Source organism: Malaya genurostris, chromosome 2 (assembly GCF_030247185.1).
Source record: "Malaya genurostris strain Urasoe2022 chromosome 2, Malgen_1.1, whole genome shotgun sequence".
Classification (NCBI taxonomy): Eukaryota; Metazoa; Arthropoda; class Insecta; order Diptera; family Culicidae; genus Malaya; species Malaya genurostris.
In genome coordinates, this window is record NC_080571.1 from 149,221,519 (window position 1) to 149,235,829 (window position 14,311).

The 14,311-nt window shown below is 38.3% G+C and overlaps 1 protein-coding gene across 1 annotated transcript; it reads left to right on the forward strand.

Moving 5' to 3' along the window:
• Window positions 1-12,251: 12,251 nt before the first annotated feature.
• LOC131428899 (uncharacterized) lies at window positions 12,252-13,868 on the forward strand. Its single transcript, XM_058592958.1, has one exon. The coding sequence runs from the start codon at window positions 12,252-12,254 to the stop codon at window positions 13,866-13,868; it is 1,617 nt and encodes a 538-aa protein (XP_058448941.1).
• Window positions 13,869-14,311: the final 443 nt, after the last annotated feature.

Below are 14,311 nucleotides of genomic sequence, written 5' to 3' on the forward strand. Positions count from 1 at the left end.
GTCCGAACTAAAAGATACACCAGTCTCGAGGCGCTGAAATAAGTTATTGTCCGCGAGTGGGCCTAAATACCTGCAAGTCACATTCGGCAACTTGCGATTCGTTTTTTGACCGTCTCAAGGCCATAGTCAAGGCAAAAGGTGGTCATATCGAGCAAAAGTGAATTGATTCTCAATTTTGTATTATTTTTACACATTTTGTACTTCGAATTAAGTAAAAGTAATTTTCCAAACTGAATTTATGGCCTTTTTAATTGGTTACACTTCGAGTGCCGGACCCTGTATAATAACTTTCATTTGAATCTTAGTGTGCGAAAATCGGTTGAGCCGTTTCAGTGGAAATTGAGTGCACACTTTCTCTCTAAATTTCACATATTACCATGTAACTCGAGAACTAGAAGTCGGATGTAAATGAAATTCAATAGCAGGCTATGGGGCATGAAAATCTTTTAATGTCTTAGTTTGTAAAAATTATCCTATATCTCCGGAACCGGAAGTCGGATCAAGATGAAATTCAATATCAGGCTACGGGACCATGAGACCTTTCATTTGAGTTATAGTTTGTGAAAATCGGTTTAACCATCGCTTAGAAAAGTGAGTTCACATTTTTTTTTACATACATACACATACACACAGAGATATTTACTCAGTTTGTCGAGCTGAGTCGAATGGTAAAAAAGCCCTCCGGGCCTCAGTTAAAAAGTCGGTTTTCACAGTGATTGCACAGCCTTTCTTTATGTGAAAGGCAAAAAGGATGCACTATTATTAAAGAAATAATTTTCAAACAAAGTAAGTACTACTAATCAGAAAAGTATTACGTGGAGAAAATATCTCTCGTGTCTCTGTTCATCAAGGTCATATTTATGCACTCACATCGTGAACTAGTTGTACACTTTCAGCCGCTTCTACAGCTGAGATTCATTGCGATTCAGCCAGTGCTGCGCCAACAATTGATTTGGCGATGATGGGGCTGGCACGCTCTTAGGAAATGGCCCACACGACCACAATTTCTGCAGGCTTTGTCTTTAGTGGGACAATCTAATTGAGTGTGCTAAAAGCTGGCGATGCTTTTAGCTCAGATTATTGTACGGATTTTTAAAGCAATTGTCGAGCCCGACTTTGCTTCCTGCAAAGGTACATTTTGAAGGTTTTGAAGGTCCTGGATGAAAAGGGTTTCGCTTGGATTCGTCTGGTTTACCTTCATAGCGCTGATGAGACCCGTTCATGTTGATAGCTTTTGAATTTCCTTGGGTAAGTGCGTTCGCTTGAGCAATAATAGCTGGTTGTTTCCCGTGCTTGAGAGAAAAATATTCTTCGTTGATACGCACCGCTTCGATTTGACGAATCTCATCAATAAACTCGATGAATGTGCCACCATCTTAAGTGCTGCAATACGAGCATCCTCACTTTTGGCGTGTCCTGCTACGGCTGCAACTATTTCATTGAACTCTTTTCATTCCACAAAATCACAGAGACGTGCTATTGTGCTATTGTTGCAATCCTGCAAAAGTTTGCAGCGTTTTCTACGTTAATAACACTATTTGCGATACAAGTTCATCTCTATTCTGTGAGTGGATCCCAATGTGATTCTGAAACTTGTTTTGGGGCTTCAAGATCTCGAGGCAGCATAATAGTGTGCGAATTGTGCTCTAAACGTCTCCATATGAAGTGCGCCAATCTAAATAACACTCTGATGATGATGATGATGATGGTCCCACTTCATACCCATACAAAGGTGTGAGCAGAACGAGTTATCTAAATGATAATTAATATTTTTTTGCACATATCTTAACCAGTAAACTAAAGAAAACGATCTGATTAATCTAGCAGGTAAAGATTCTTCTTCAAAAGAACGACTGACTACAAAATAACATTCATATATTTCGGATTTACTATCTGAGGTAATCAAGAAAATCTACAACCCGGGAAGATACTTGATCACATCTGGAATCGAACCCGATATCTTTACCAGTATCAGACAGTAATTCACCTGGCCCTTCCCACCGGACCAGTTCATCGCTACACACATCAGCTATGATGGAGTAATGAGACTGCTGATGAGCAGAGCCAAGCCCAATTCCATCAACAACTGTCGATCCCAATTAGTTTCCCGAATCTGTTCCTTAAATTATTAATCAAACCTTGCGATCAAGGTCAAGAGCAAACTTAACACACTGAGTGCTAAGGCTGTTCGGCCAGTCCTGTTCGCTTTCCAAATAGTCACTACGCGCGCGAGGCTCAAACGTTTGTAGACTGCTCATTATTTTTAACTCTCAAACAAACTAAAAATCCATCATCATCATACCGAACACAGTAACTTAATACGTCTCACAATAATATATAAACAAAAAGAAAATTTAATCTTCGTAATACATAAAAAAAAAATCTGAGGAATTTGAACTAACTAACTAAATATTTGCTTACAAAGCGGACTTTATGCGTGAAATACATAACTTTTTGTAATCCTTCCATTTTGCCAATACTAGGTTCAAAGCGGTTTCATAAGAGTAACCTTTACGATATCTCGATTGTTCCGGTATTAGCAAACTGTTAGAGTTCAAATAGTTAATCAGCTGATTTTTAGCATCAAGTTCCAGAATTTATTCCAGCGTGTGCAACATGCTAATGGGACGGTACTCCTCGGCCAGTAACCTTGGGGATAGGAATTACCAGAGATTCTTTCCAAACTTTTGGCACTTGCTCCGTGTATAACGATTCATTTACCAAATCCAGTAGATCCTGTATCACTTTTGAGTTTACATTGTCAATACCAGTCGATTTTCCCAAATTAAAACAAATATTTTTTAATTGCACAAAAGTGATTGGTTGAAATTTATCAAGTCTACAACAGTTATTCATCGGCTGTGTTATTTCAGTAGGTTCACCTACCAATTCAATACTTTGATTGATCTGCTGAACACTATTTATGAAATAACTGTTGAACTTTTCAGATATAATTTGTTCTGTGTGCTCTTCTATACCGTTAAAAGTTATAGTTTTTGATGCACTATGTGTAGGCTTGGTCAACTGTTTGAGAATTTTCCATAACTCTCTGCTGTTTTGTTGATTTTGATCGATCTTCCTCTGTATGTATTCATATCTAGTCTTCTTCTTACCTTACCTAACAGCTATAGGCCTTTGTTGTCCTTTGCTGTATCAAGCATACGTGGTCCACATAGCTCGGTCCATGGCTGCTCGTCGCCAGCCACTCAAGGCACGGATGCTTCTGAGATCTTCTTCAGGGCCCGTGAATAAATATTTCGTGCTTGTGTATATCTACTCCAGTGACTATCATTGTTAGATCTACAGAACTCTTGTACTGTTTATCTTTTTCCCGTTTAAACCGTAAGAGGTAAGTATTGGTCTATTGAGTACCAACTACTCGAGCTGTTCAAACTAATATACTTTTTCGTTACTAATTCATTTGTCCCCTTTTTAATACGTCAGTAAGAATAGATGCCCTGTGATCCAAATTTCCGTTCAAGTGTGTACAACCCAAGCTTCTTGATACAAGTCGAGATAGGGTTTCCTTTGAATAGTTTTTCCAACACTTGATTTTCACCGTATCTTCCTCATTTCTAGAGCTGCTCGTTAGGGAAATTGCAATTGTTTCATGATCTGAAATCTTGTAATCGAACAAACACCGTGCAAATTGGAATACACGTGGTCTATCAATGTTTTACTGTATCTCGAAATTCCTGTAAATTCACGAATCTATTAGAGACTGTCACGAAATCTATTAGAGATTGTCCAAGGATTTGTTGGCTGTGTCCTGAATCCATCCAATAGGAAATTCTCGTCCAATCAGACTATCGATTTGATTCTGCAACGTACAACCTCTACTCTTAAATTGGTCGAAGCCTTAATGGACAGTTTGCAGTTTATCTGTCGTATGTACTATAAACCATATTTCAGGCCGAATTACCACTTTCCATCTGAAACCGCTGCTTGTGATAAACCCGAAAAGTCGCTCATCAATGATGCTTGCTTCCTCGAACGACTTGAAGAATTACATTTCGACAACAGCTATTTGTTCCAATCAATTATGGATTAAAACAATAAACGACCTCGTACAAGTACAGGGTCCGGCACTCGAAGTGTAACCAACTTCAGACCGCTCGCGCAGCTGACGCACGGGCATCAGCTCTCTAGAAATTTGCTAAATGACAGTTCGGAGTTGTATTGTTTACAAGCGCAAGAAAGCATTTTGCCAAAAGTGAACGCGAAAAAAAAATCAGTGATGGATTTAAAAAGTAATAGTGTGATTGTTTTATATTTAGATGGAAAATCACAACCAGCGATTGTTCGTGAGTTCAAACACCTTAAAGTGAATAAAGTTTTTGTTTATCGCACCATAACTCGTTACAATAATACTGGTAGCATCGCAAAACGTCATGGAGGTGGTCATCAAAAGACTGCAACGTCACGTGAGATGGTTCAAAAAGTGAAGAAGCGACTTGAACGAAATCCTCGACGAAGTGCCAAATGGCAAAAGAACTGAAAATATCCGACCGTAGCATCCGCCGCATACTGAAAAATGATCTGAAGGTCAAGCCTTACAAGATCCAAAAGGCGCATGATCTCACACCGAAGCAGCAACAAGTTAGACTTGAGAGAGCGAAGGAGTTGCTTCGTTTGACCGAAAGCGGTCAATTTCCGAACATTGTATTTTCTGACGAGAAAATTTTTCCAACTGAGCAATTCGTAAACTCTCAAAACGATAGGGTTTACTTGACCGACCGTTCATACGAGAATTTGAGTCATCGATTGGCCACCAGGAGGCAGCACCCGCAACAGATAATGGTTTGGGCCGCTGTAACCGCAGATGGGCGCTCTCCAATCGTTTTCATCGAGCCTGGCGTCAAGGTAAATGCGACATATTATCGGGAAAGTATTCTGGAGGTTGCTTTGAAGCCGTGGGCAGACAAACATTTCGGTGGCAGACCATGGACGTTTCAGCAGGACTCGGCACCGTCTCACAAAGCTCGAGTGAACCAAGAATGGCTGAAGAACAACGTTCCGAACTTCATCACGTCCACACAATGGCTCTCGAATTCACCAGATGCGAATCCAATGGATTATTCTCTTTGGGCCATTTTGGAGAGCAAAGTCCGAACTAAAAGATACACCAGTTTCGAGGCGCTGAAAAAAGTTATTGTCCGTGAGTGGGCCAAAATACCTGCAAGTCACATTCGGGCAGCTTGCGATTCGTTTTTTGACCGTCTCAAGGCCATAGTCAAGTGTAATATGAGTAGTAAATCTTTCCCACACTTCAGAATAGCTTGAAATAGTTGCATGCCTGTAAAAAGAGTTCCTGGCATTCCACAGTGGTGGCAACAAGTTCCAATTATTGGTGATTTGATGAAGTGTGCAATTTGGCTTTAGTGGCTAACAATAAACAGAATTCAATAACTGATAAACGAGTGTTTAATGATGAAAAGATGCAAATGACGATCGTTATTATCGTTAGTTAGTTCGACTTTCGGTAATTGGTGCTCTTTTGATAGCAGTGAATAACCGGAAAACATCGTGCGACGTTAACTATGAACTACCGGAGAAATTCTGTGTGCAAACAGAAATAAAACTAAACCGCGTGTCACTAAGGAAGGATCCGCTACAGCACAAGGAGACGACGACAACGCTCACACACGAGTACCTACAACGTGAGGACGAAATGGAAGTAAACCCAAGGTACTGTGCTTAAATTAAGAATTAGGGACAACTAGCTAGGCAAATATCGAGTTAAGACAAAACAACATTTGTGAATAGAGATTATGGGTTGGTTTTCGTCAGACGAAACCATCAATAACACAATAGCCTCCCCGTCGAGGGAAACGGAAGGCATCGCACTCTGCGCGTTGGTAGGGATAGTAATAGGCTATCTGCTACTGAAAGGCCTACTAAAATTACACAAACAATATACGGAAAAGATAGCAATCAAGGCCGCACGTCAGCTACAATTGACCAACGTTTAAATTTAGACTACGTATACAAACATTTTTTTTGGTCGACAATGGAAAATTCTTATAACGACAAATGGCCTTTAACGGTCAAAGAGAAATTAAATGAGATTAAAATTCGTGCCGAGGAAAAACGCAAACAGGCGATTCCTGACAAACACAAATGTGGTTACGCATGTATATTCATGTCTAGGAAACTACACACTATATCTTATAATTGCGAAAGGAATGATTTTTTCTTTAAAAAAAAAACGAGAAAATAATATAATGTTCTTTTAATATGTGATAAATTTTTATATAAATGTTATATATATCCAAACAAAAATGAAATGCAAAATTATAAGGAGCTAGAAAAACTCCACCATATTAACACCTGAACATGCCTTGGTATATATAGATGATATTATAGTAGTTGGATGCTCAATTCAACACCACCTTCAGAATTTAGAGAAAGTTTTTGAACGCATTAGGAAGTACAATCTCAAATTAAACCTCAATAAGTGTAAATTTTTTAATACAGAAGTAACATATTTAGGTCACAAAATTACAGACAAAGGAATACTACCGGATAGTAATAAATACGAAGCAATAAAAAATTACAATTTATTTTAACCACAGACGCCTCAGACGTTGGATGTGGTGCAGTTTTATCACAAATAATTAATGCCAATGACTTACCAATAGCATTCGCCAGCAAAAGCTTTACACCCGGAGAAAAAAATAAATCAGTAATTTTGAAAGAACTGACAGCAATACACTGGTCAATTAATTACTTTAAGTCCTACCTATATGGACGTAAATTTACTATTCGAACGGATCACAGACCGTTAGTATTTCTATTTAATATGAAAAACCCAACCTCCAAATTAACTAGAATGAGGTTAGATTTAGAGGAATTTGAATAAATTAAATAATACAAAAAATACTAACTATAAGAATAATTTAAGTAATAATCCTTGCATCAACAGTGAGCCTGATCAACTCTCTGTTTATTCAACGGAAACTCCTAGCGAAGTAAGAAACTTACTGAAAATGAGGTGTTTTTTCGAAAACAACCACATTATAATTGATACATATCAAGGGATACAAAAACAAAAACCGATGCATCGTGTAATTACAGAAATAAGAGATATCAGACAAACACTCGTGTTTGCAATCTCCAAATATGATGAAGAAATGAGAAAATTAAAAGTTAGCAGAGTAGCAATCTCTTGCAATGATAAAATATTTGAAATGGTACCTATGGAAATGTTTAAAGGTCTCGTCCTAAAAACAATTAAAACATTACAAATTATTATCTACAAACCACCGAAGTTTATTAGTAAACCTCAGGAAATACAAACGAGTTTAAAGAATCACCATGAATTACCAACAGGAGGACACATCGGATAAAACAGATTGTACCTCAAATTAAGAGAAATATACACATGGAAATTTATGAAAAGTTCAATTGCTAATTTCATCAAGGCCTGTGAAATTTGCAAAAAGAACAAAATTATTAAACATACTAAAGAAAAATTACAAATTACTAATACACCTAACAAACCATTTGAAGTAGTGGCAATCGATACGGTTGGACCATTACCCAAAACAATCCATAATAATAGATACGCTGTAAGCATACAGTGTGAATTAACCAAATACGTTGTATATATACCTATTCCAACCAAAGAAGCTAACATCGTAGCTAAAGCGTTAGTAGAAAATTTCATTTTAACTTACGGTAAATTTCTTGAGTTAAAAACCGACAGAGGAACCGAATATAAAAACGAGGTTCTAGAACAAATTTGCAAATTGTTAAAAATTAAACAAACCTTTTCGACAGCTTATCATCCTCAGACAATTGGTTCTTTGGAAAGAAATCACAGATGCCTCAACGAGTTTCTGCGATCTTTTATCAACGAACATCAATCTGACTGGGATGATTGGTTACAATACTATGCATTTTCATATAACACAACACCACACTCAGATCATGGGTATACACCCTACGAACTAGTTTTCGGCGTAAAAGCAAGACTACCACAAGAAATTTATCCAGACAAAATTGAACCAATATATAATTTCGACATGTACAATAAAGAATTACAATACCGACTACACAAATCACACGAAATAGCAAACAAACATTTAATACACCAAAAAGAATTCAGAAAATCAACAACAGATCACCTGTGTAATCCGATAGAAATACAATTGAACGACATAGTATATCTACAAAACGAAAATAGACGCAAACTAGATCCATTTTATATTGGTCCATTTAAAGTTACACAACTTCAAGATTCAAATTGTGAAATACAAAATTTACAGTCAAAAGAAAAAACCATTGTTCACAAAAATAGACTCATCAAAGCATAAAATACAAAATTGTAACATCAAACTTTTAGAATTAAGATTTAGATACCGAGCTTAACACCACGTAAAACAAAAAAAAGAGAAAAATCAAAAAATAATTGCCGTGGGCGTAAGTGAAGTTTTACTCAGCTTCTCTGAGAAAAACTGTAAAATTCGGTTATTTTAGATATAAGAAAACACTGTAATATACATTAAAATTGTTAGGGAGTTCGAACGCAACAATAAACTAATCCCATAAAGCACTACAGAATGATTTCCCTTCGTTACATCATTCTTCCAAAAGGGGGATGATGTAATATGAGCATGTAACATTAAATCTTTCACACATTTCAGACCATGTAAAATACTCAAAAGTAAATCTTTCCCACACTTCAGACCACACGCACTTGACAAATTCCCATAAAACACGTACTCGACAAATTTCCACTCGACACCAAGTCATGAAACCCAGAAACCCACTTGAAATATAAACTTCACCTACATAAGGCGATTAAATTGTCAGCAATTACTTCAGTCCAGCGAAAAACACCGCATTCATACGATAAATATAAACAAGGAAACTTAAGCATCAAATATCACCCAAAAACAATTCAGTTATGTCATTTCCCCGCTTCTCTACGTTCCACACCTCTACACCTCTCTCAAACAGTGCCATATGGCATGACCTAGAATAACAGTAACCCAGGAAAGCACACTGACTCGAACCGACACTCACGAGAGTTAAACCTGACTACTCTCAACCTCCCCTAGAAACATTACTCACTCTCTCCTACTCAAATACAATACAATGACCGAGACATGTCATTGGTTAAATCAGACTTACGCTGCGCGTTCTAACTCCCCCCCCCCCCGGATTTTTAGCAATCCATACTGTAAAATTGAGTTTAACTAAGCTAGGAGAGGATAGAATATAAAAAGGTGATTTCAAATAAAACAAAAGAGATTCGTGTTAAACATAAACCTGTGTGTTAATTGTAAACAAGGCAAAAGGTGGTCATATCGAGCAAAAGTGAATTGATTCTGAATTTTGTATTATTTTTACACATTTTTTACTTTGAATTAAGTAAAAGTAATTTTCCAAACTGAATTTATGGCCTTTTTAATTGGTTACACTTCGAGTGCCGGACCCTGTACATCGGACAAACGGGGAGAAAACTAGAAACAAGAGTAGCGGAACACAAGAACGATACGAGGAAAAAAGATGCAAGAACTGGGTTATCTCAACACACACAACAAGAAGGACACATCTTCGACTTTGCCAACACCCGAATACTGGAACGAATCGAGAACCAGGAGAGCAGAGTTACAGCAGAAATGTTTCACATAAAAATACTCGGCGAGGAGAGAACAGTCAATCTCCAGAGAGAGTGTGGAACTTTCTGCACTACGTACAATGGTCTGGTGGCTAAGTTCAGACAGTATTGGAATAGTAAGGATGATAGGCGGTCAGAAGCATACGATAACCCAGCCGTCGGCAGTGAGTGAACAAATGATAGACCGGAGTGATTGAATATTGTAAAAGTTTTGTTGAATGTAAGTCGATTATTTGCATTTCTTGTGACTGTTATTTGATGTAAATTTGTATTTGAATTGTAAAATGTATGTACTTAATGACGAAAAATATATGTTGTAGGCGTCCGACGATGGCTGAAGAGTAGTAAGCCGAAACGTTATGCTGAACAAAAAACTTTAAGAACAGTGTTTCAATTCTCACCGAAAAAAAACAACAAACAACCATAATTGATAACACACTATCTTTCAAACTTTAAATTGTTTGACTGTGCGATTTACATTCCTCCTGATCGTGTTAATGGTAATGATGCAATTAGTCAGCATCTCAGTTGACTATCATATATAACTGAACTAGTTTCATTAAACGATAGGATTATTCTTTTCGTCAAGCATTAACTGAGAGAGACGAAAGATAAGAAATGAAAAGACCCACCTCTGCAAAACAGCATTGAATAGTGGTCCAAAAAGAAAAATAAGCAGGAAACAATCGTTTACTCTTCTATTATTGGCCTTAGTGATTTGAAGTCTTCAGCAAATTAGTTGCACTTAATAAACTGCGTTTTTGGCCATAGTGGTTTTAGGGTGGTCCTAAAAAAATCATGAATTGAAAAATTATTTCCAAATCTGGATAAGATAGAACAACACATCCTTCCACAGTAATTAAGAATAATCGTTTTTATATTAGAACGGTTTATATTTCTTAAGTTAGGGTGCTTCTTAAAACACAGTTTTTTTAAACTATTTCATTTGAATTTACTGAATGAAGTAATGTTCTAAGGAATTCAGGAGCCTAACAAGGCGCAACTTTCAGTGGAAGAAGATTTTTCATACTGCCTGGTTCAATAGTTATGAAATATTTTAACAATAAAATAAGCCTTTTTTAAATAACGGTATATAAAAATGGGACAATCCGATAAAAAATCTTTTGATTGCATTTGATAGCTTGTACTTTTTTATATAATAAAAATGGAAAAAATGGAAAACTCTTATTTTTCTATCTCATTTAAATTAAAATTTCGTGCAAGTATTTTTGTACGTTATCTACTTAGTAATATACTAAAGATGAAGAAATTGAGAGTGTATTTTCATAACAAATATTTACAATCTATGTTGTAGTAAGATATACCTTTTAAACTTTTTATCTTTTTCATAAAGAAAGGTTATTCAATCACTTTGAAAACCGATTTCTGAACCGGAGTCCTTATATCATATACCAACCAAGCGAAGGCTCACGAGCCGTTCAAAAGCCATGTCACTCAGCATTAAAATAGTGGCCTTCTAACGGCATATGTCGATATGTAGATTACGTTGTTGTTCAAACGATGATGTTTTCTAATGAAGCTGTCAAAATAAATAGGAATATACCTATATTCTTCAGTGAATTCTTATTTATTATTGGTTGAGTTTCGAATAATCGAGAAATGTTCTGTTGGAATTTTAGAAAAAACATCGATTTCTTCTAAATGGCATTTCAACTGATTTATTTTGTTCAGTTATTCAAGGAATTCTGCAAGGTTACCGAGGTGGAGGTACGCTTTGGTAAGTTGGGATTAATATGGGAAAGTTTTAGTGAAACCTTTGTCGAAATCCTATCCCATGACGACTATAATCCGGAAGGATCGACCTATGAGAAGGAGCGTATGAAAAAGTTAAAATGCTTCAAGAACCACAAGCGTTAGAACAGTCCATGCGATCAGGTGATGCGATGCATTTGTTCACAGATCATGTACGCCTGCCACAGATCAAACTTCAAACATTCAATGGGAATGTGGACGAATGGTTGAGTTTTCGAGACCTATTCACTTCCCTGATTCACTGGAAGGTAGATTTGCCAGAGGTGGAAAAGTTCCATTGCTTAAACGGTTGTCTCCAAGGTGAATCCTTAATCGACCCTCTTCTAATTACGAAGGCAAATTATCAAGTGGCATGGGAAATGCTGTTGAGGCGATAACAGCAAACGCTTTCCAAGGAATCAGTAGCCGATTTGCATACCCTCGTTGAGGGTTTCGAGAGAATCGTACAAATTCTCGATCAGATTATTCAACCGACGGATTATAAGGATTTGTTGCTAGTTAACATTCTGACTACTGGACTGGATCCAGTCACGCGAAGGGGGTGGGAGGAGGTTTCAGCCACGAAGGAGAATGATACGCTGGCGGATATATCAGATTTCTTGCGACGGCGAATACAGGTTTTGGATTGTTTGCCGTTGAGAGCTGTTGATACTAAAGATTCACAAAGTCATCTCATTTGTTAAGGCAGAAACAAATTATCGTCAGGAGGACGATGCGTAGCCTGTTCATCGGATCACCTTCTTCATCAGTGTAACGCGTTTCAAGGAATGGTAGTGACGGATAGAGATGCACTTTTGAAAACTCATGTACTTTGCAGAAATTGCTTTAGGACAGGACATCAGGCAAGAGAATGTCAATCCAAATATTCCTGTCGCAACTGCAAAGGCCGTCATCATACTTAGTTTACTTTAAGCCGGAAAGGAATAAGAATCCAAAGGTTGCAGTAGTTGCTGAGGACTATGGAGAACCTGCAGTCGAATCACCATCAAATCCATCTCCCACTCAAGTGGCTAACTTGGCAGCCAGTGATATGTTGATAACGGTTGCGGCTTACCAATATGCTACGCAAGTTATTCTAGCAACAGCAGTCGTCTTAATAGAGGATAACACCGGTAATCGATTACCAGCTCGGGCTCTACTGGATTCTGGTTCAAAAAGCAACTTTATTACAGAGCGGCTAGTACAGCGGATGCAATTTTCTCGTGTAGATATTTCGATACTAGGAATCGGTCAAACGAAGACCAAGGTAAAGCACAGGATACGTGCGGTGATACGGTCACGAACATCTGCATTTTCTCGAGAGCTAGGATTTTTGGTTCTTCCTAAGGTTACGGTAAACCTTCCAAGCACCACCATCAACACGGATAGATGGTCGATTCCGACAGGAATTCAACTGGCCGACCCAGCGTTTTTCGAGTCGCAGGTAGTGGACCTCGTACTTGGAATTGAACCATTTTTCAAAATTTTCGAAACCGGTCGAAGAATTTCAAATGGTGAAGGATTACCAACATTGAACAAATCTGCATTCGGATGGATGATATGTGGTGGTATCGCGAATCCGAGCCAATCCTCACATATCAGCTGCAATGTGTCCACATTGGAAGGTCTCGACGAAATGTTGTCTCGATTTTGGTCATGTGAGGAGGTCGAATTAAGCAACCCACTTTCACCAGAGGAAAAACGCTGTGAGGAACTATTTTTGCAATCCGTTCATAGGAATGCTAACGGTCGATATACTGCGGCTTTGCTAAAACGAGAAGACATATTCTCTAGGTTAGGCGAGTCTAGAGATATAGCTTATCGACGTTTACAGAGAACTGAACGTAGGCTGGCGAAGAACTTAGGACTACGTGATCAATACTCGGCATTCATGGAGGAACATGTATCATTGGGACATATGCGCAAGGTCGATGATGCTTCATCTGGTTCGGTTAAACGGTGCTATTTATTACATCACCCAGTGATCAAAGAGTCCAGCACGACTACCAAGGTTCGTGTAGTATTCGATGCCTCCTGTAAAACGTCTTCGGGAACCTCACTCAACGATGTGTTGCTGGTGGGACCAGTGATACAGGATGACCTACGCTCAATCATATTACGAAGTCGGACCAAACAGATTATGCTCGTGTCTGATGTGGAAAAAATGTTTCGTCAGATCAATGTTTGCCAGGAAGATCGTGCACTCCAATGCATTCTTTGGCGGAAGAGGCCTACGGATAAGGTTGACAGGTATGAACTAGGCACAGTGACATATGGTACCAAATCCGCGCCATTTCTAGCCACCAGGATACCTCACCAGTTAGCATCGGAAGAAGAGGAAAGGTATCCACTCGCAGCAAGAGCGGTAATCAATAATACATATATGGATGATGTGATCACGGGTGCAGACGATATAGACATTGCAATCAAACTACAAGCACAGCTAGAATCTATGATGGCCAAGGGAGGATTTCGACTAAGAAAGTAGGCGTCGAACTGCTCGTTCATTTTAGACGGTGTTCCCGAGGAAGATCGCGCGATTCGAATATCGGAAGTAATCGATTTAGATCCAGACTCGTTGTTAAAAACCTAAGGATTAACATGGATGCCAGTGACAGACACGCTCAAGTTTCAATTCACGGTTCCCGTGTTAGATTTTTATGCAACAATTATGGGCATTGCGAGACGAAGCGAACAGCAGAGTAGGTTGGGATCAACCACTACCCTCAACGGTGGGTTAGTCGTGGATACGGTACCATGAACAGCTTCCGGTTTTCAACCAATTGAGGATTGATCGTTGTGTGATAATCCCAGAAGCAGTAAAGATTGTGATTCACTGCTTTTCGGACGCTTCAGAGAAGGCATATAGTGCATGTTTGAACTTCCAAAGCAGAATGCGGAAGGAAAATTCAAGGTGCGATTACTTTCATC

Coding starts and splice junctions, on each gene's coding strand:
- LOC131428899 (XM_058592958.1), top strand. CDS start 12,252: ATGTCAATCCAAATATTCCTGTCGCAACTGCAAAGGCCGTCATCATAC.